Source organism: Heteronotia binoei, chromosome 19, assembly GCF_032191835.1.
Source record: "Heteronotia binoei isolate CCM8104 ecotype False Entrance Well chromosome 19, APGP_CSIRO_Hbin_v1, whole genome shotgun sequence".
Lineage (NCBI taxonomy): Eukaryota > Metazoa > Chordata > Lepidosauria > Squamata > Gekkonidae > Heteronotia > Heteronotia binoei.
Window position 1 is genome coordinate 17,418,488 of NC_083241.1, and position 23,463 is coordinate 17,441,950.

At 45.1% G+C, this 23,463-nt stretch overlaps 1 protein-coding gene across 1 annotated transcript in view; it reads right to left on the reverse strand.

Annotated features, from left to right (window-relative positions):
- The window catches only part of MFGE8 (milk fat globule EGF and factor V/VIII domain containing), a 58,146-nt gene that overhangs the window by 18,295 nt on the left and 16,388 nt on the right, over positions 1-23,463 (reverse strand). The window contains exons 3-6 of the mRNA XM_060260376.1: positions 15,590-15,742; positions 7,604-7,794; positions 6,155-6,280; positions 1,253-1,390 (exon numbers count right to left, since the gene is read on the reverse strand). Of these exons, the coding sequence (XP_060116359.1) occupies positions 1,253-1,390; positions 6,155-6,280; positions 7,604-7,794; positions 15,590-15,742 (608 nt within the window). The remainder of the gene's footprint in view (positions 1-1,252; positions 1,391-6,154; positions 6,281-7,603; positions 7,795-15,589; positions 15,743-23,463) is intronic.

A 23,463-nucleotide genomic window follows, 5' to 3' on the forward strand; every position in this document is an offset into this window, starting at 1 on the left:
ATTGTATAATCCCGAAACCATCACCACCCCTCCCCCTGGTCCGTGGAAAAATTGTCTTCCACAAAACCATTCCCTGCTGCCAAAAAGGTTGGGGACCACTGCTCTAGACTATCCATTAATTTGAGGAGGTCTTTCTCAGAGGAGAGTTATCTTCTTTTGCTATAAGCTGTCTGGCTATCATTTTAGATCCCTTCCTGGTCTCAGGGCTTGGGGCGTTCTTGTGCTCTCTGGGTGAGAAATATGTTTTAACCAAAGGGGGGGGAGGTGTTCACTTTACTTTTCCTCCAACTGTTTTCCCCCATTCTGTATTATGTTAATAGGCTGGCATTCTGTCATAAAAGCATCTTGTACCAACCAGTGTTCCCTCTAAGCTGAGTTAATGTGAGTTAGCTCACAGATTTTTAGCCTCCAGCTCATAGATTTAGCTCAGGAAGGATTATCACAGAGCACAATAATCTATGCAGTAACTCACAACTTTAATGCCAGTAACTCACAAAGTAGAATTTTTGCTCACAAGACTCTGCAGCTTAGAGGGAACATTGGTACCAACTGCCTAGGATCTGACAGCTTTGGAAAAAGAAAGATACTATATGATCCTGCCTTGAATACTTGAAGCAGCACCATTGTAATTTTATCTGATTGTTTTATTGTTTTAATATTGTTTATTTTATGTTGTTAGTCACCTTGAGTCTTTGTAGAATGGGCGGGATATAAATCTAACTTGATAATAAATAAATTGTCAGGTCGGGAATGGTAGCTTCAGATTGAAGTGTCCAAAATCATCTTGTCTTGCTCTGCACACCCCACCCCCCAGCCCTACCCATTTATAATGCTCACTGGGTGGTCTTAGACAAGCACCTGTCACTCAGCCAAGCCTACTGGTTGTTGCTTAGATAACTGAATTGTACAGTCACCATTTTATATTTTTGCTCATAAGAACATAAGAGAAGCCATGATGGATCAGGCCAATGGCCCATCCAATCCAACACTCTGTGTCACACAGTAGCCAATATATGTGTGTGTGTGTGTGTGTGTGTATGGACTACATGTAGCCTTGAGCATACCAGATGCTAGGGACAGGGACAGTTACTACCTTAATGTTTGCTAAGGGGTATGCCTGGAGCATCACATTAGCCACTGCTCAAAACAAGAGAATGGACTAGGTGGTAGGTGGACCTTGGACAGATCCAGCAAGGCCATGCTTGGGATCCTTTCTACACTCTCCTCTACCAGCACCATAACAGGAACTTACGGACATTACAGGTCTTCCCCAAGTAGGGTGAAGTACATTTGCAGGCATAGCCTCTATCCAGATTCAAGCAGACTCCTCCGTTCTGACACGGGTGTGAAAAGCATTCATTCACGTCTATGGCTGAAAAGGAGGAAGATTCTGAAGAAAAAGAAGAAAAATCACTAAATTCAAGAAACCTTAAGTCAATCAGATTAGTCTTAAAACTAGTTCACTAGACCTGCATAAGTTATTATGCCAATAAAACTACACAGAAGAAAGAAGCTTTAGGCCACATTCATTTTCTCTATAAAAGCACTGTCAATATTTCTGCCACTCTCCTCTCCCAACACTGAATAAATAATATTAACTGCTGATTTAGAAATCTTTGGATATTTATTTTGTTAAAGCCTTTGTTTCTTGGCCATCAACCTGACATGGCAGTTATCTGCACAGTAACTACTGTTACTTCCAATGCTGAACCAGAAGCATTATTAATATTTTGCAATTTTTAAATTAATTTACTTCCAAAACGTCCTTATTACTTGCATTCCCACAATATTTGTATAAAAGTACCCCTGCCAATCCTGTAATATCAACAAATATTTGAGGAACTCCCAAACATTTTTGCCAATTCTGAAGGTATATAATCCCACCTACAAAATTACCTCCAGGCAATTTTCCTCAAATTTCTAAGTTCTTAGATACCTTTAAAATCCTTAAAAAGATTCCAGCATCTTTGGGATTAGTTCCGACATCATCTCAGAAGAAGCACTCTCTCCTATGCATGAGAGAATACTTACTTGCCCACCTTTCTCTTGACCAAGTCAGGACCCAGAGCAGGTATCAGCAAAATAAATACAATAAAACCACACAAAATCTCATAACTAAAAATATTAAGCAGCAAATAAAATACAATCAAACCAGATTTAAAATCTGCACCTTGACAGACACAAGAGTGCCCAGGATGAGGGGGCAAGCCTTCCCCCACCATGCTGTTTCCCAGACTGACAATAGCCCCATGGAACTCCTATTGGCTTGTTGGGGAAACTAGCATCTACTGAAGGCTACATGCAAGCTTCCCCAACTGGGTTAGGAAAATTTCATGAGGGATGGCTTCAGTCTCCTCCCCCCACATATCATGATCCCAGTCAGAGCCTATTCATACCTGGAAATTCTGCTCCAAGAACAAAACTCACAAACTACATCTGCCAACCTGCCATGAGAGGAGATGCAAGGACTTTGTAACCCTTTGTAAGGGTTTTAGCTAAGGGCAGAAACCACATTTTTGTAGGGATGGACAGAAACCACATGTTTGCAGTTCACAGCTAAAACAGCTGTGATTCACAGCTGCACCACAAACTGAACCATGAACCCATACGAACTAGGAGGTTGGCTCCTGAACTGAACTGGTTCGTAACAGTTTGTGAGCCATTTAAAGTTAAACCTTTGCTTTCTGCTCCCTGCAACTTTTTGTGGGGAGCAGAAAGCAGGGTTTACATGGCTTCAAGCCATTCAAACCTAATAGCTGTTTATCATGAGGGACAGAAAGCAGGGATCCCTGCTTTCTGCTCTTTCTGAACTGCCACAAACTGCACCAAAATTTGTGGAAGTTCATGGAAGTTCTTCAGTTCGTGAACATCGATTTGCTAACCACAAAAAATGGACTTCTGGGATTTGGAGAATGCTGAGCTGACCTGCCTCTCTAAGGGGGGCAGACTGGAGCTTTTGTTTGGGGTAGTAAAGGGCAAATTTTTGCCTTCTGCCTACTTTTCTCAGTGAGAGATTAGTCCAAGATAGGCACAGGAAACTTTGAGGTGATTTACCTTGGCTAAAAGGCAGTCCCCGGGGGGGGGGGCTCCTTTGAGGGATCCCCGGAGAAGAGTTGCATATTCATCATCTGCAGAAGCTTAAGAGTCATTTATTTGACATGCTTGACAAGATCCTAATCTTCTTTGAGACTGCTAAATATCTGATGCTGTATGAGACCAATGTTGATTTGGATAACCTTTCCGGGACTATTTTAAAGCAAACAAAATAATATTAGAAAGTGGGAAAGAGAAAGTTTGAAAGCTTGGAAGAAGAAGAGGAGAAGGAGTGAATTTTGGACTTTGTTAAATTAAGGACAGTGTTAAAAATTGGAAAGGAATTTATTGTTTTGTCTACCTGTCGTCGTAGAGTGAAAGCACCATCGTCAGAGATCTGCAGTTTCTACAGTCAACACAGGAAATACGTCAAGTATCGAGAGACTTTGTTACCAGTGAGAACGTAACTTGGGGCAAGCAAAGCAGGAAGTAATTATTGAAAAAGTGGACCTACTCTAGGATTGTATTACCATAGAAAAACATCAGCAGCCATTACCGGGAGGCTAAATTTAAAAAAAATTAATTCCTGAGCCTGGGCAGGTTGGAGGACAGTGAAATTAGGCTCATCTGAAAGGGCAAGTTCTAATCTATCAAACCTGACAGTTGAAATTTAATTTGGTGATATCAAATTTTTCGCTGTTTTTTTAATGTCAGAGTCAAAGGTAACCTGTGCAAGGGCTGCCTCATTGGAGAAGATGCAAGATCAGTTGGAAGCAATGGAAGCTAGGATGATGAAAGGGGTGGAAAAGATGATAAATGCTTGCAAAAAAGAACTTAAAAAAAGATATTGAGGACTTTAAAAAAGAAATGAAAGAGCTTAGAAATGAAACAGTGGTGGTGTCAAAAAAAGTGCGGGAGGTAGAAGGGAAACTCCAGGATTCCACCTAATTAAAAATGCAAGAAAAAATAACAATCCATGACTTTAAATTGATGGAGACACAAATACGTCTGAGAGGAGTACCTGAAGAAGGGACAGATTTAAAAGAACATGTAATAAAAATAATTGCTGATTTCTTGGAGGAAGATCCTGAAGCGACTAGAAATATGTATGATTATATGTATAGAGTGAATTCATCATATGCCAAGAAAAATAACTTACCAAGAGATGTGGTTATAAGATATATGACAAAAGAAATGGTGGGGAAAATCTTGAATAAAAATTTTGAAAAGACACTGATAGTGGGAGGAAGCAGAGTAAGAATAATGAAAGAATTGCCAAGACAAGTGAAAAATGACAGGAGAACATATAAGAAATTAACAGAAAAGCTACGTGACAATGGAATGAGGTATAGATGGATAATACCTGAAGGTTTGAGCTTTGAGCTACAAGGAAGAAGGATTACAATTACAAATACACAAGAACTGCGTAAATTTTACAAAGAGAATAAAGAATTTGCACCATGATGGAGTATAAATTATTATCTTGGAATGTAAATGGACTACATTCACCACAAAAACGATATTAAAACTGAAGGAATAAGGCGAGCAGAAACAGAAATGGAAAAAGTTCTGCTTGGAGATAATGAAAAATTAATTTCAAAAATTTATAAGTTACTTTTAAAATTGTCTACAGAAGATTAAGTAGTGAAATCTCAAATGATTAAATGGACAATAAATGTAAATAAAGAAATACAGATGGATATATGGGAATATTTATGGAAGAACTCTATGAAACTTTCAACATGTCAGAGTATTAAAGAGAACTGTTTTAAAATGATGTATAGATGGTATATGACTCCTAAAAAATTGGCCAGGATGAATAACAAGATGCCAGACAGATGTTGGAAATGTAAAAAACATGAAGGTTCTTTCTACCATATGTGGTGGACTTGTGAAAGAGCGAAAAAGTATTGGCAGATGATCCAACAAGAAATTTCTAGGATCTTGGGATATGAATTCAAGAAAGCTGCAGAGACTTTTCTGTTGGGATTACAAATGGAAAAATTTCCAAAAGAAGATATAACTATAATTTGGTACTTGCTTTCAGCTGCTAGGACACTATATGCTCAGTTATGGAAGCAAGAAAAAATACCAGAAAAATGGGATTGGATTGTAAAAGTTATGACATGGAGTGAGATGGACAAATTAACAAGATCTTTAAGAGACTATGATTTAGAAGATTTTAAAAGGGAGTGGAAAAAATTTAGAAGTTATGTAGAAGACAAGTGGAAAGTAAAAGGACATTGGACAATTTTTGATAATGATTAAAGTTTAGAAGAAAGAAGAATATTAATTTTAGTTCTTAGGAATTAAGGGTACCTTTTAATGTTAATATTTTGAGTAAATAACACTGGCAGGGGTCAAGTAACAGGGGGAGGGGTGATTAGAAAGAAGCATATGGGATAGATGAAAAGAAGTTATTAATGGAAATTATTACCATATGTTATCAATAAAATTGTTTAAGCCAGTGATATGCAAACCACAAACTGTCCAACATCTGTGATGAACTTTAGTTCATCAGCTGGTTTGTGCCAATCCCTACTTCAATGTCTTTTCCCCAATGGCCTAGGAAAGCTTCAGATGAGAATAGAGAAGCAGGAGGAAGGACCTTTCTCCTCTTGCCATTCCTCCCTCCTGCTTTTCACCTTCATGCAGTATTTTGATTCTGGCAGAAAAGCAGATTGGAGGGGCATTTTGTCAGCTGAGAAATTGCAGAAGAACAAAGGATTAAGACACCCAATTTACCCCTGCCCTCTGGATCACTGTCTCTAAAAGTATTTGTTTTTTTTTAAAGTGTAGTGGTCAAGTGTGCAGACACTTATCTTGGAAAACTGGGTTTGATTCCCCAGAACTCTCCCAGAGCTGTCCTTGAAAGAGCAGCTTCTCGGAGAGCTCTCTTAGCCCCACCTACCTCACAGGGTGTTTGTTGTGGGGGAGGAAGATAAAGGAGATTGATTGTGAGCCACCCTGAGACTCTGAGATTCAGAGTGTAGGGTGGGGTATAAACCCAATATCATCATCAAAAGTCAGGAAAGAGACAAAACACTGTGCCATATCCTGACCCAGTAAGGCTGTCCTTGCATTCACATTGCCTTCCTTCCCAATCACATCCCATACTCACTGTTCTGGCAGTGTTTGCCTTCATATCCCAAAGGACAGTTGCAGACATATTTGGCGAAGACATCTCCCCGACTGGGGACAAGCTGACACACACCATCGTTCTGGCAGGGATTTGGGTGGCAAGGGCCTGAAGAAGAGAGGCAGAAGAGGCAATCGGATGTAAAGTGAAGGGGTGGAGAAAGCGTGTAACCTCCAGTATATACTTAGTTCTAGGGGCCAACTTTGACAGGATGCAGCAAGGCAATGGGCAATTGTCCTCAGGCGTCTGTCCACAGGTTTGTGTGATCTGAATCGGATCTGAGCTGTGGCACTGGAAAATGTGTTTTAAAAAAACACAAACACTTTTGACTGCACCATGACACCACTACGAATCTCCCTCCATCCTCTCTGATCTGCTATTTGCTGTGGAAGGGAAAACCAACAGGTACCATGCGAGTCAAAAGCAGCTCCGGAGATGAGATTTGCATAAGGAACATGAAATTTGAGGTGGGAAGATTAAAAATCCTGCTCACAAGGTGCAGCCCTTACACAATTCTGGCCATCTCTTGTCTGCAGGCTGCTTTAAACTTTTTTACTTTTATTCTTTAAAAAAATAAGGAGATGCACTCATGGATCTACGCTTCTCATTTAACTTGAGCCTCAGACTGCAGTTTAAGTTCACATAACAGCTCTCCTAACACCCCTGCAAAGAACACATCCCAGTGAACACATACAAATAAGTACTGCGCCTGAGCAAAAACTGGTCTGCGTTTAACAGGCATCATTTGAGTATCATTTGCAAAAAAAAAAAGAAAATAGAAAATTCATTAAGGTCAACAGAAAAACCAGCTGGACACAGCCCATGTTCTGTTAATGTCCAAATAATACTGTGTTTACATAGTGCTTTAGTGCTCTTTCGTTTAAAGAACTTCATGTGCTGGAATAAATGTTGTTAGTTCTTAAAGTAATTCCACAAGAGTTAGTTAGCCACCCCGAGCCTGCTTCGGTGGGAGGGCAGGATATAAATCTAATTAAACCTAAACCTAGTCTGTTGCAGCAAAATAAAACAGAAGTCCAGGGGCATCTTAAAGACAAACAACATTTATTTTAGAGTGAGCTCTTGTTAGTCAGAGGTTACTTAAGGTGTCTCTAGTCTCCTGATATATTATCTCAATGTTTACAACAATCCTGTTAAGTAAGCCAATATTGTTGCCTCCCCTCCCCCCCCCCCCCCCCCACTGCAGGAGCTGGAGCTCAGAAAAATGAGGCCAACATGCCAGTCTGTGCCATATTTAATGGGATTTATTCCCAGCTAAATGTGCTTAGGGCTGCAGCCTAACAGAGCAACCTTAAACACAGTCATACGCTTCTAAGTCCTTGATCATCACTATATTCAGAAGGGTGTAATTCCACTTAGGATGGTCCTGTTATTCACTTAAGATATTCTTTTGCATGATTATAGCGCTTCTACCTGTCTCAGTTTCATTGCAAACAATCCCAGTGAAGCCATCAGCACAGATACAGAAGAAAGGAGACTCGGTGATGCCGATAAGGCAAGTCCCTCCATTCTGACATTGGTTCACTTCACAGAGCTCACCTGAAAGAAAACAAGGCCTGTCAGTGCAAAGAGAAGGACGAAGCACCCCTGATCTGACTGCATTTTATTTTCTCTGGTAAACAGCCTGGAAGAATTGCTCTGGAATCAAATAAACAAAACACATTCATGCCATGTTTTTGACTTGAGATCGCTTTTGCATTTGTTCTGAGAATGAACCATCTAGGATATCACTCTGATAAGTGCAAAGGCATGTGAAACACTCCTATCCTTCTGTCAGCCTTTGCAGATGGATGATAACCACTTTTTTGATAGCTCCGTTGAAGCTTGCCTCTTTTACTGTGGTGTAGCCTTCCTTCTCATTGGCTTACTTCCTGGGCCAGCTGACAAGGACGCAGAGCCACATGCGTGTCTGAACCAGCACTAAAGAGTTTGCTGTCTCATTAAAAACTCACGGCTTCAGGCTGTGGATGTTATAAACAACAGCAACACCCACACAAAAACCCTCCTTGCTGTAGAGCAGGCCAAAGCAACAAGTCCAAAAATAACCCCTGATTTACTCATGATCCAGAGGCGGGGATTAACACGCTGCCCAGAGATGGGGGTGATGCACAGCGTGTTTAAGCCACTACTCCTCCGAGCATTATTACATTGCAAGGCTTTTTATAGAAGAAGCCCTTGGAACTAATCTCACTTCCTGCCACTCCATGGCAGAGAGGGCAAACAAAATCCAGAGAGCGCAGAGGGACTGAAGAAAAGCAGCAGAGCCTGGGCACCAGATCAAATCACAGACCATTCCACCGCTGCCCTGGCTGGCTCCTGATGACCTCATCCTCCATCAATGTGCTGCCACAACAGGGAGGAGGGGATGCCCACATGAACTGGCGATGTCTCTTCCCAGCCACCACTTAGCTCCCCAGGTCAGCCTCTGTGCCAGTCTCGCTGGCACTCAGTGTCAGGTGGCTCTCAGCTGGAGAGCCACAAAAGCCAAGCAGCCACAAGCAACAATCCCCAAACAGTTGATGAGAGATGCAAATAGAGAAGTGATGAGGAAGCCCCCGCTATGATGTGCAGCATGCAGTCTCAGCCACACAAGCTGTCTTTTTGTGGCTCTCCACTTCCATGTGGGGAAAAAAGTTCCACGTCTTTAAGGATGTGAAAATACGGCTTGAAGTTGTATGGACATGTTCACAGAAGTCAGAAGTGCCACTCATTTTTCAGCACTTCCCCAACTAGCCAATTAGTGAAAGAGATGCCAAACAAAAGGGCTGGAAGTGGGAGAAGGTCTAGATTTCCATCTTCTGAGGTAGAAAAGGCAGAGATCCTGCAGGAGAAGCCAAAGGCCTGTTTCCACGACAACTTTTTTTTATGTTATAGACTCCTGGGTTTTATTGCCTTCTCGACCAACTATTTACTTTTCGTTATTCCACAGGAGTAAAGTACATGGACCAGCAGGAGACTTGGGTTCAAGTTTCCACTCAGCATGAAGCTTAGCAGTTGGCTTTGGATCAGTCACTCTCTCAGCTTACCACACTTCACAGGATTGTTCTGAAGACAGAACCGAGCAGAGGACCTCCACCGTATACCCTTCTTGGCGGAAGGGCTGGATTGATCAAATTTGTGCACCAACCAAGGAGACCCTTCATGCCTCCATTCCACAGGCCTATATCTCAGAAACAGAACATCCTAAGGAGTGTCACACCTGCCTAAGACCACTGAAGTCAAGAGACCTCAGTTCCACAGGGCCTGCAAGACAGAGCTGTTCTGCCAGCTTTTGGGTGAGGCAGCAGGCATCAAAATACCATCTGGTCCCTCCTGTCCCTGTCTCTATTGCTATCGTCAGTCGCTATTTACTATTGACTATAAGGACTGCAACCTCTTGAGAAGGGACTGAAGTGGTTATCAGGACACCATGGACACAGTACAGTGTGGAAGAGTCTGAATCACTAACTTATTTATATCTTATAAGTATGTGTGTAACCTGCCCAAGGCCCATTCACAGGAAGGATAAAAATCAAATAAATCAAATCACTTAAAAGGGTGCAAGTCAGGACTGCGTTGAAACAATCTGTTTGTCCTTAAGGAGCTCCAAAACCTTGCTTACAGCAAGCTACCACACCAGCATTTTAATACACAACGCTTCAAATTTCTCTCGTGCACTTACAGAACATGTAACTGGTAGTAATGTGGAAAAGGATGTGGCTTGTGTCAAATGTCAAGCCAATAACGGGTTAATGGTAATGTAACATTCTGAAAGCAACTTCATAGTCTGTATTGACAATTGCCACCACCTATTTAGTCTAATATGAATTGCTTGCAGGAATGCAGTAACAATAGCAAGAGATGAACCTTGGGAACTGAAGAGTTTGTCACCTTTTTCATGGAAAATCTGCAAGCCACGGATAGCTGAAATCAGGTGAAACTTTCTTCCTCAATCCATACTAGGAAGAGCCTCACAGAGTCTTAATTGCAACCCTGGTTCATTCATGTGTTTCTTCAAGGTCCTTTATCTTTCCTGACTCATCAGGGCCAAGAATTAAAGAATCTTACAGCATTCACTGGGCAAACAGAAGCACATTCCATTTGGCTCAGATAAAGGCTCTGCAGCAATGGACAAAAATTATATCTAGTAGAAAAGATTAGACACCATTGTCTGTTCTTTGAGACAGGGGTTGCCACAGGATTAAAACACAGAGCGAGGTTTCAGTCAAGACCCCTGAAGTCAAAACCATTTTCTGACTTAAGTCACCATCACAGGAGCAAGAAAACTGGACTGAGTAACAGGGCTCCAAACCAAAGAATTTAGGCAGATCATGAGAAGGAAGGCAGGAAGGGCTGCATCAGTGCTTAGTTCTCGTGGTCCTTTCTTACACACCCAGGGAAATGCTGTTCACCACTTTAGGGGCAGGCAGCAATTTTTCCCCAGGCCAGTTTGGCCAGGGATCCGGGATTTTGGGTTTTTTGCCATCTTCTAGCCATGGAGGGTGGGAGGGATCTATTTGTGAATGTCCTGCATTGTGCAGGGGGTTAGGCTAGTTGACTCTGGAGGCCATTCCAACTCTATGGCCTCTTTTTGGCCACTGTGTGACACAGAGTGTTGGACTGGATGGGCCATTGGCCTAATCCAACATGGCTTCTCTTATGTTCTTATATGACACAGAGTGTTGGACTGAATGGGCCATTGGCCTGATCCAACATGGCTGCTCTTATGTTCTTATATGACACAGAGTGTTGGACTGGATGGGCCATTGGCCTGATCCATCATGGCTTCTCTTATGTTCTTATGATTCCTTTCCTTTTGTACCTTTAGAAGCTTATTGATTCATGAATCTTGAGCAGCAGAAGACAATTTTTTATGCAAGGGCTAAAAGGACTGTGACAAATTTTGCAATTGCTAGAGTGTTCTTAGGATCCTTACACGGAGCAAAAAAGCCAGGGTTTCCGGAGTACAGGGGGAGGGGGGGAGGGACGATTGGTTGAATAAATCAATCAAACTATGATAGTAATATTCCCTTTCCTTTGCAGAACCTGGAAACAATCCTCAAATCCCAAGATTTCACATCAGAGAAAACAGCAAACTGGTAGTCCTCAGAATTCTAGCAGAACACTGTAAAAAAGCATGTGGACAGTTTCTGCTAGAAAACAGCAGGGGCTTTGAGCTGTGCGCCTACAGCCATCCTGACTTTACTTGATTACATTAATACCCTCCACTGCTTCCTCACAATACTGACAACATGCAGCATCTGTGGTGGCTTCCACTGCAAGACCAAGCAGGACTGCAAACTGCTCCAATTCACAGATGGAACCAGATAATGCACTTTTAAAACATTTTTCAAATTGGGTTCCACTACCTAGATTCCATCCCCTCTCCCTCCCCTGGGCCTCATAATGGACTCCCACAATCTCCAAGGAAAAAAGCTCAAATTCTTTCCAATAGGGAGCTTTGATTGTTGTTAGTATCAGCATCCCCACATGCAAGGCAAAAGATATTGGATCCACGGTGAGCAGTTATGTTGCTTGGGGGACCACTAACTGGAACAAAGGGTGGGAAAAGGCTAATACCTCTTGGCCTACCCCCTCATCCAATGGCCTGATGCCTAATGCCACTGATGCCCATATTCTGAGACTGGCAACTGAAGAGGGCAGCTGGCACAAGCTGGAGGGGGGCAGATTTGGCCCAAAGCCTACCAGCTGCTTACCAAGGAGTGGGAACAAAAAAGAATCTTTTGCAATTCAAAAGCCATTGGGGCTCATAGCTGAATAAATGGCCTTTTCATTCATGCAGAATTCAGAGAGCAATCCTAAGTCTACTCAGAAGCATGTACTGTTGTCCTTAAAGTTTGTAGCCCCCGTCTCTAAACCAGGAGCCCCCAACCTCTTTTAACCCGAGGACACCTTTGGCGTTTTGAAACAGTGGTAGGCACAATCATACTATGGATGTTGCGGGAGGCAAAGCCCAGAATGTGCCTGCACATTTGCACACTAGAGGCAGGGAGATGGAGCACAACACACATACAAATAATAATGCACATACAGAAGCCCACTAAGGGGAGAGGGGAACGGACCCCTTTAGTTGCATAAAGGCAGCCAACTGCTTGTCCTGCATTCACACTGGCCCCGCCCACCTCTCTGAAACACACGGGGGGGGCACAGGGGATGTGCTGGCAGGCACCATCGTGCCCACTGGCAGCAGGTTGAGAAGCAACCTGTAAATTCTTCTGACTACCTGACCCCTCTTTCCTTCTCACACCCAGTTCCTCTTTCCCAGTTAAAAGGTCTCACTAGGGCTGACTCTGCCAAGAGGGTCAAGAGAATTCAAGCAGAAATGATTAGTCTGCCTGGCCTGGGGCTCTAACCAGCTGCTACAGGAGTCTATGTCAGTTTCTTCTCTGGACTCACTCTTCAAAATACTTGGCTGGACATGTTGTCTTGTACATCACCTTACTTTTATTGCATTTATTCTACCTTTGCAATTCACTTCCTGCATAATTGTATGCAGGGCTTTTTTGCAACAGGAACTCCTTTATATATTAGGCCACACACCCCTGCTGTAGCCAGTCCTCCAAGAGCTTCTAGTAGGCCCTGTAATAAGAGCCCTGTAAGCTCCTGGAGCATTGGCTACATAAGACGGGTGTGGCCTAATATGCAAAGGAGTTCCTACTACAAAAAAAAGCCCTGATTTGTATGCCATGTCTTAGACAGCCTGTCCCACCAACAAAAATGCTGCATTCCTAGTCCTACCACAATGTGTCATATAATGTCTACTTAATTTTTCAAATACCCACCTTCAGTGAGAAAGGTGGTTTATCAGTGAAGCACACAAATACACATGAAGCTACCTTACACTAAGTGGGATGATTGGTCTCTCTAGGTCAGCACTGTCTTCTCTGACTGCAGTCAGTAGCCTTCCCAGGTCTTGGGTGAAGTCTTTCACATCACCTACTACTCCATTGAGTTGGAGATGCTGGGGACTGAACCTGGGACTTTTGGTATGCAAAGCAGGCACCCCTAATCCCAAACTAAGGACCCTGAGCTAAGACACCATCTTTCAGGACTGCAGGAATACCAGCATTAATGTGGGTTTGAAAGGTGCATACACACCCATGTCCTCATTTGCCATTCTGACATCTATGAATAGCATAAGGAAAGACATTACTTCCAAATCATCACTGCAATTACTTGGAAATTCCCCATTTGGTTTCCAAGAAGCTTCCGTTCTACCACATTGTGCCTGACTTAGTGTAACTAAACCGATTAGAAGCACTTCTAGGTTACCAGACAGAGGCGCCTTAAAAAAAATCATTTCTAACTGCATCTGATCACTGTGCAAAAAATTACAAAACAAAGGCAGATGGAAATGGGGACAGCAGGCAGCATAATTTCACATTGGCTAGCAACCTCTGTGAATTTATTTGTAAGGTTATTCTATGGGACTCTAAACAAAAACAAGAATGTTTCCTTGGGAGGAAAATGCATCTTCTTCCTTCCTGTTCAAGCCAAATCTGGATGGCCTTTCGTGTTTCAGAAATCTTTACCTCCACAATCAGAAATCCCAGGAAAACAGAAAGGATATCCAGACTGAGAATAATTTTAAGACTTTAATACAACTCATGGCTGGGCCTGAAAATACAGTTGCTAGATCCAACTCAAGAAATATTTAAGGCTAGAGACTTTGGGGGTGGAGCCAGGAGCAAGGTTGTGACAAGCACAACAGAACTCTAAAGGGCGTTCACATTTAAAGGGACCATGCTCCTTTTAAATGCCTTTCTTTCATTGGAAATAATGGAGGATGGGGGTACCTTCTTTGGGGACTTATAGAATTGGATCCCCTGGTCCAATCGCTTTGAAATGGGGGGGGGGGGGAGTTGAGAAGAGGCATAAGATGCTATGCCAAACATTTGGTGCTTCTACCTAAAAAAACGGAGGGGGGCAGAGCTCCAGATACCCACGGATCAATTCTCCATTATACCCTATGGGAACCATCCTCCACAGGGTATAATGGGGACATTCAATCCCTCCCCCACTTTCTAATAACCCTGAAGCAGGGGGGAGGGCCTCCAAACCAGGGGATCCCCTGCCCCCAACTGGGGATTGGCAACCCTAAAAAACCACTTCTGTAGGAAAGAGTTCAGTCCTAAAAATGTAAAACAGCAACAGGTTTTCATCTGAACATGTGCAGAGTGTAGTTCCTCAGTCTTCTTAGTAGGACTGAGGCTGTGCATCTCTTACTTTCGAAATTAACCACTATATTAAATCTACTTTTTACACGTTCAACATCCCAACAGAACTGCACAGAAACCCTGAAATCAACAACAGCGACAACCTTTAATGGCATTCAACAGCATCACAAACAGGCAAAAGAGATTACTGGTAATAAATCACGGACACTTATTTATGCAGTTTCTCCTTTGGCCGGATAAAAAACATTTGGCCACCATTTCCATAGTCACTACACGACCATCAGAGAGTAGAAATCAAACTCACAGGCCGGAATTTGAGCCAGAGCAGTATCAACATCAATTTTAAAAACCACAACATTTCTTTCGCCCTTCCCTTCAAAGGAAGCGTCCCCCTTTTGAGGCTTATCTTCATCACAACCCTGTGAAGGAGGTGAGGCTGAAAAGGAGTGCTTGGGCCCCGGCAAACATCCAGGCTGAGTGGGGATCAGAAGCGGGGCACCCCCAGTCCCTAGTGCAACACAGGCCTGTAGCCACAGGGGGGCCCATGGGGGCACTGCCCCCTGACATCCAGGCAGGGTGTCCCCCCCCCACTTCCAGGGGACCTCCAGCATGCAGTCTGCTTTTTTTCATTTTCTTTTTGCCGCGGCTGAGCCGTCACCAGTGGCAGCCAGAGCCCGGAGAGCTGAGCAGGGCACAGTTCACTGTGGCAGAAAAAGCAACAGGTAGAGAAGAGGGAGGCAGAGGAAGCCATGTGGAATGGGCTGGGAAAGGGCGGGTGGATAGAGCTGCTGGCTGCCAAGTGCCAGGGTGGGAGAGAGGGAGTGGAAGGAACACCCCCCCCCCCCCGGCACGCAAGGTGCAGTCCCTTCACTCCAAAGTTTTAGGGGCTGGCTGTCTCAATTTGGCCACATTCAGAGCCTCCAGTTTTGGCCCCTGCTCCAGAAAGCTTCTGAGAAGTGGCAGGCCCTGCAGTGGATGGGAAAGGGGCGCCCCTGACTTTTTAAAAAAGCCTTGTAAAATCCTGCATTGCAACAGGTCGCCCGCCCACGACACCCCATCGCCTCCCCCACAGAGCAGCCACGCTTCCCAGACGGCCAACCAGCTGGTGCCGCCAAAGTGACCCCGTCGATCCCCATCACTCCACCCGCGGGCAGGGCAAACGCCCTCCGGAGAGGCTCCCTGCAGCGAGCCCGGGGTGGGGGGGGGTCTCTCGCCCACTGACCTCTCGCCCCAGTCGCCGCGGCCAGGAGAAGGAGGGCGAGGAAGGAGCTCCGCCGGAGCGGCGAGGAGGCGCTGCTGGAGTCCCTCATGACGCTCCCGTCCCGTCTGGTCCGGCTCTGCCTGCTCTTCCAGCCCCGTCGGGTTTTTGTTTCCTCTGCGGGAGTCAGCGAATGACTCAGGCGAGGAGCCCGACAGCCTGCCTTCCCACCCTCATTCGCTCCGCCCCAGGGCACGTGCTCCAGCCCTCCGGCCAATGGCGAGCAGCCGGCAACTCCTTTGGATCGGGCGCGGGGTTGGAGCGCAGGCCCGGAGGCTGCAGAGGAAGCGGGCTGCTCCAGACGAAAGTTACTGCGTGTTGTCTTTAAATCCATACCGAATGGAAACTCGAGAGTAGGGGAATGATGTATTTTCTTACGAGATTTCAAAACTGTCGGAGTCGTTGGAAAAATGATTTGTACGGTTTGGGAATAGTCAATGATAGTGTGCTGTACGCGAGTTCTCTTTATTACCGAGCATTTATTATAATTCATTTTTTAAACGCTGCTTTTCCTCCCTCCTCCGCCCCCCCAAAACCCTAATTAATAAGTTTAACGTCATTTTTCAAGATCTTGGTTTGGGATTCCCCAGACGTTAATTAGATTCGCAAAACAAAGGGAATTGTTCCCGAAGAGCACCAAAACCAGGAAGAAACAGCACTTCCAGGGAGTAGAGTAATAACCTTGCATTATCACCTCTGGCTGCTGTATTTTGGGTTCTGTATTTTCATTGCATTTATTTATTTACTCAGTAGGCTTGTATCCGCCCTTTCCCATAAGGGTCTCAGGGCGGATCACAACATGAACTGAACCAACTGTAAAAACCTACAATTTAAATTTAAAACAACGTAATAAATTTAGCAAACCAAAAACAATAGAACAAAATAAGGTGCATCACAGGCAGGAAGAGCACAATTATATCATTCTTTCCATGATGACCATACTTCTCTCCCTTCCCCCCCCATCTTGGTAGCCTAATCTATAAACGTCTTGCCTAGTGAAGCAGGCTCTGCTATTAGGGCTGCCAGGTCCAACTCAGGAGAGCCACTTTGGTGTAGTGGTTAAGTGTGCAGACTCTTATCTGGGAGAACCGGGTCTGATTCCCCACTCCTCCACTTGCACCTACTAGCATGGCCTTGGGTGAGCCATAGCTCTGGCAGAGGTTGTCCTTGAAAGGGCAGCTGCTGTCAGAGCCCTCTCCAGCCCCACCCACCTCACAGGGTGTCTGTTGTGGGGGGGGGGGGAGGTAAAGGAGATTGTGAGCCCCTCTTGAGACTCTTTGGAGTGGAGGGCGGGATATAAATCCAATATCTTCTGTCTGGGGACTTTGGGGGGGGGGGGGGTCAGGAGCAAGGTTGTGACAAGCACAATTGAACTCTGAAGTGAGTTCTGGCCATCACATTTAAAGGGGCCACACTCCCTTTAAATGCCTTCCCTCCACTGGAAATAATGGAAGATGGGGGCACCTTCTTTCAAGGCTCATAGAGTTGGGCCCCCTGTTTCAATCTTTTTGAAACTTGGGGGAGGGGGGTTGAGGAGAGGCTGCAGATGTTATGCTGAGAATTTGGTGCCTCTACCTCAAAAAACAACCCCCTCGATACCCACAGATCAATTCTCCATAATACCCTCTGAGGACTGGTCTCCATAAGGAATAATGGAGCGCCCAGCAGACATTTCCCTCCCTGCTCCTCCTCCCCCCCCCCCCGGCTTTCTGCTAACCCTGAAGGGGGAGCGCCTTCAAACTAGGGGATCCCTTTCCCCCACTGGGACTTGGCAACCCTAGTTCTGCTGATGATAGAATAAAAGTGTTCAAGCTGTCCCCAAAGCTCCTCTTTATTTTTGCTGTGACTCATCTAGAACTATATTTATGCAAACAGAAAGTGAACACTGCAGAAGAATGGGCCTGCATCCTCGCTCTTAGTTTGCTTGACCGGTTATGTTTCTGGGGAGTATTGCAGCATGTGATCCTTTCCTAAAGTGGTGTGGTCTTCTGCCATCTCATTTCTCCTGCATCCTTCCTCGAGGAATTACTTTCCTGTAACCACCAACGTGAGCTGTGGGACAGGTTTGCATAACCACCACTGTTTGCAGATGTCATCTGCAGTGCCCTGAGAAAATGACGACTGAGCATTGTTCAGCTTCTGATGACTCCAAGGTACCCACCCCTCATCAGACCCTGCTATGTCTCTGCATGAGTGGCTGCTCTGAATTTTCCTCCTTTCAAGCTTCAGTCGTCCAGTATCTCTCTTCATTAATTTTGACTGAAGCATTCATGCAAGAAAGCCCAGAGGGGCATCTCTGCATGAGTTACTGTTTACTTAAGTTTCCTCCCAGTCAGCTTTTATTCTGTGCCATCACTGCACTGGGTATAAATGCAGTAGGGTTCCCAATTGTGCCTGCCACGCTTTGCAGAAAGTGGTGGGCTGCTATAAGGTGGTGCTTGTTCTTGGTTGCCCGTATTAAAATGATATAGCAGCTGCAGCCATTTTAGGACCTACCATGTTCCTTAGTTACTGTGGACCCCTGTACTAGAGCCATCAGTGACACTGGATGCATGCACACAGCAGAAGTGTACCCTTTGCATCTTGCCGTAAGTTATTGCTCAGGTCATAATTTCAGATGGGTAGGTAGAATCACACAGTCCTGGGGCATGTTAAAGAATAACACAGCATTGTACTTGATGTGCCTTTTTCTAAGTAGAAAGCTTGCCCAGATCAGCAACTGATGCAGAAACAAAAAAATGGACATCTCCAAGGACAGAATTTTTCCCCATGCCTTGACAGCAAACATTCTGAGGAGTAAAAATGAAATGTGCACCCAAATTAATTTTTAAAAGTAGCAATAAGCTTGCACGTTAATTAAAAGAGATTTGAAGCACCACTTTGAGAGAAGTAGGTCACAGGTGTGGAAATTCCCTTGAAAGGGAAAGTAGAAACAAAGTCACAGAGCCATATACAAGCAAAGGGCAAAGAAAGTTGTATGCAAACCAACAACGGGTGACTGTTTCAGATGTTGACATTACAGTCTCGTCAAACTTTTATTCTTAAAAGAATAGTTTGAGAATCTATAATTCTTATGGGCCTTCTGAGCAGAGCAGAAACCCCCACACCAAGTTTCTAGTCACTGCAGACAACAGCAAAAGGGTTTGTCTCCTGTAAGTTTTTTAAAAAATAAACCAAATGAAGAAACCCATCTGAGAGCCAGTTTGGTGTAGAAGAAGAAAAAAAAGACTGGTTTATATCCCGCCCTTCTCTCTGAAAGAGCCCCGTGGCGCAAAGTGTTAAAGCTGCAGTCCTAAGCTCTGCTCACAACCTGAGTTTGATCCCCGGCACAAGCTGGGTTTTCAGGTAGCCGGCTCGAGGTTGACTCAGCCTTCCATCCTTCCGAGGTCAGTAAAATGAGTGCCCAGCTTGCTGGGGGAAAAGTGTAGATGACTGAGGAAGGCAATGGCAAACCACCCCATAAAAGTCTGCCGTGAAAATGTTGTGAAAGCAACATCACCCCAGAGTCGAAAATGACTGGTGCTTGCACAGGGAACCTTTCCTTTTTCCCCCTTCTCTCAGAACCAGAGTCTCAGAGTGGCTTACAACCTCCCTTATCTTCTCCCCCCACAACAGACACCCTGTGAGGTGGGTGGGGCTGAGAGGGCTCTCACAGCAGCTGCCCTTTCAATAATAATAATAATAAAATTTTATTTATATCCCATCCTCCCCGCCAAGGCGGGCTCAGGGCGGCTAACGATATTTCAAGGACAACTATGAGAGCTATGGCTGACCCAAGGTCATTCCAGCAGCTGCAAGTGGAGAACTGGGGAATCAAAGCCAGTTCTCCCAGATAAGAGTCCACACACTTAACCACTATACCAAACCGGTTAAGGGTGGTGAACTCTAATATGGAGAACCAGATTTGGTTCCCCACTCCGCCACATGCAGCCAGCTGGATGAACTTGGATTACTCACAATTCTCCCAGAACTCTCACTGCCTGTTGTGGGATGAAGAAGGGAAAGCGATTGTAAGCCACTCTTTTGCACGCTGCAGTTCTCTCTCTCTCTCTCTGGCTGCTGCTCTTTCACTGTCCCCTCTCTCTCATGCTGCTGTTCTCTCTTGCTCCGCAGGGCCTTCCTCTTTAGGATAGCCTTTAGCTGACTGAATGACTGATGGACTCGTCTTAAGTGATTCTGCCATCATACATACTTGCATCTAATAGAATAGCACCAGAAATGTTAATTTTAAATTGGAATGTTTTAAGTTGAATGTTGATTTTAAAATTTGTTGTATAACTCATTGTACAGACTGATTGTATTGTTAGCCGCCCTGAGCCTGCTTCGGCGGGGAGGGCGGGATATAAATAAATTATTATTATTATTATTATTGCTGCTGCTCTTTCACTGTCCCCCTCTTTCTCATGCTGCCCCCTCTCTTGTGCTGCCAGTTTGGTGTAGTGGTTAAGTGCGTGGACTCATGTGGGAGAACCGGGTTTGATTCTCCACTCCTCCACTTGCACCTGCTGGAATGGCCTTGGCAAGCCATAGCAATTGCAGGACTTGTCCTTGAAAGGGCAGCTGCTGTGAGAGCCCTCTCAGCCCCACCCACCTCACAGGGTGTCTGTTGTGGGGGAGGAAGGTAAAGGAGATTGTAAGCTGCTCTGAGTCTCTGATTCAGAGAGAAGGGTGGGGTATAAATCTGCAATTCTTCTATCTGCTGCTCTTTCACTGTTCCCCTCTCTCTCATGCTGCCGTTCTCACTCTCACTGCCGCTCTTTCACTGCCCCACCTCTGAGCATCTGGCCTTGAACACCCTGCAAGGGTGTTGAACTCATTTGTTATGAGGGCCAGATCTGACATAAATGAGACCTTGTCGAGCCGGGCTATTTGTGTCATGAAATATAATGCCAGAAAGCAGACATAAACACAATGAAAGATTTTTTAAAAACAACTTAAAACATGCTTAAAACATTAGCACTCTTGCAATATTTTATTTATTTAACAGCCCATGATAATCGATACCTCTTGTTCTGAATTATTGCATCAAAAACTGGAGATAATGTCTGTGTTGTAACAATCTAGAGTATGTTGTTCAGGGGTGTAACTGTAAGTTGCAAACCTACTTTTGATTGTCTTGCGGGTCTGATAGGACCCCTCCGGGAGCCTGATGCGGCCCCTGGGTCACATGTTTGACACTCCTGCCCTATGGGGTCACCATAAGCTGGCAGCAACTTGACGACGCTTAATGATAACTATATTCTTTGGCTCTTAGTCATGATAAATGTTCTTGAAACCAGTAGAACAACTTTAAATTGTTATTAACGATAAGCCTTCTTGCGTTCAGTAGGCCAACCAACCACTCTTCCATTACAAACACACTACAAAAGAAAAGCAGACAAGCCTCCCTTGCTTTTTAGTGGGACTCGGCAACAAGCAATGGCAATTGGATCAGGGTCTAATGAACAAAATGCAGGAAGAAAGGAACGAAGGAGGAGGGAAATCCAGATGGGGACACAGCACCAGGGCACAAGGACTTCCCCCTACACCATTGTCCAAACTGACAATGGCTCTTCAAAGCTGTTTCAAATTCAAGCGCAGTGACCGAAGACATGGTCTGTGTCTTCCTGCCCCCCCCCCAGGTTTGTCCACTGGACGGTGTCGAGGTGCACATACATTCACCACCACAGGGCTTTTTTTGTAGAAAAAGCCCAGCAGGAACTTGTTTGCATATCAGGCCACACCCCTGACATCACCATTCTTTCACACAGGGCTTTTTTGTAGAAAAAGGCCAGCAGGAACTCATTTGCATATTAGACCACACCCCCTGATGTGTTTGTTCCTGCTAAAAAAAAAAAGCCCTGCACCTCCAGCTGGGACTAGACTAATCTGGCACAGCATCCTGGATGCCCTCAGTCCCCTGGCTGAGAACAGGGGTCAGATTGTCCTCTGCTGAACAACTGACTGTTGCTGCAGTGTTCTTTCTAAAGTGATAAGTTTGTTTAAATACAGTCCCTGCCAGCTGTTAGCAGAAGTTAGGTGGACTCTCAGGATTTCATGGGGCACAGAGACACAATTTTTGTTGAGGGGCCCGGGCCCCCTCCCCACAGCAAATTATCTGGAGTCGATAACAGTGCCTCTTGTTAGGAGGTTGTAGGGATAGGTGGGTGCTTTTCTAATTTTTCAATGGCAAAAGGCCAGAGAGGGGGATCCTGTGAGACCTGCCCTGTGGAAGCACCCCCTACCACCACCCCGTGGCTCCCACAGCCCCCCACCCACATGAGTGGCCATCTGGGGAAAGTGGTGGGAAGTCTCTGGGGCAGCCTGGAAGAGGAAGAGGCGAGGAGGCGCTCCTGGGCTCCCCCCTCCTCCACTGCCAGGGCCACACACACTATCGGGCCAGTGGAACCTCCTGGGCACTTTCCAGGCCAGCTCCTTCTGACTGTGGCGCCACGCCTGGAGGAGGCAGGAAGCACATATGGCCCCACCTGTGTGGAATTCAGCTCTGCTGATGAAGGGGGGCAAAAAAGCGCCCCTCCCAGCCTGGCCCTCCAGCTGCTGCCTTCTGCCACCCAGGCAGCACTGTTGGCCCGGTCTGCCTCTCTGGAAGCGCTGCCACCACCACCTCCAGTGGCTGCTGCTGCCCCATTCCAAGTAGGGGCTGGCAGGAGGCAGGCAGTAATGGGGCGACCCCCAGTGCTGGCTCAGCCTCCTGAGGGGATTATACAGACCTGAAACCTGGCAGTGCCCCACTGGGGCAGCTCCCAAGTTAGGAGGTCTTTAGGTCCAGAGGCCAAGGATCGTGCTGGCCACACACACAACCCCCGGGATGAGCAGTGCCAAACCAAGGAATGCAACACTCTGGGCACTCAAGCAGCACTGGCTTAGCTTGCAGCCCCAGAGGATAGGGGGGACACAGGGGCGACGGGGGACTGAGATTGGTGGGGCTGGAAACGGCATAGTTGGTAAATTGGTGGGGCCAGGACCGCAGGGGGCCCCATGAAGCTACAGGCCTGTGGAGTCTTCTGAGGAGATTAATACATTCAAATCTGAAATATTCTGAAGAGGCTGTATTTGGGGGCAGTTGTATTCCTGCAAAGAGTTAACTTGCTGCTTTGTATTTAATTCAGACTATCCTGTATTTACCATTGCTACATTCCAGAACTAGAATGCTGCTGTTCAGACAAGCCTCCTTGTTCTGCCTTATGAACACAGGATAAAGCGGTACCTTTCATGGGGGGAATGTTATCTTTCATTCAACTGCCAAAATAAGTCTGATCTAACCTCACGTTGTACTTAAGCATCAATTGGATACCTCTCCAAACACATGATCCTTGCTCATGACTAGCTGGCACTTCCCTCTGCAATTAAACCTGCCCTTTACACTTTGCTAACATTATCATTAGATGACCCTAGTTACCTACAAAAGCTTCTCCATTGTTGCTAGAAATCAAATTGGGAGATTTCTGCCGTTTCTCATTCTGGAGGTTGATTGGGTCCTTTTACTGCAAATCATAACAAAGGTTGTGTTTCATCAAGCTCAGAACAGAAATATGGGTGTGTTTTTTTAATATATCAATGAATGAATGACTGAAAGGTCCAGGGTTTCTACTTCCCTGCTCCTTTAATTTTATTTATTTCATTCAACTTATAGCCTACCCTGCCATAGAACAGGCTCAGGTTGGGTTACATCATAGAAGAAGGCAATCAGTTAAAATCAAATTAAAAATACATAAAATCTAAAATTTCAGACTAAACGTTGGAAGCTAAAAATGACAAATTCTGCCTCACAGGCATGGCCTGTTGTCCAGGTCCAGCAGGTCCTACAGCGCTGAGGTGGAATGGAAGGGGGGAGGTCA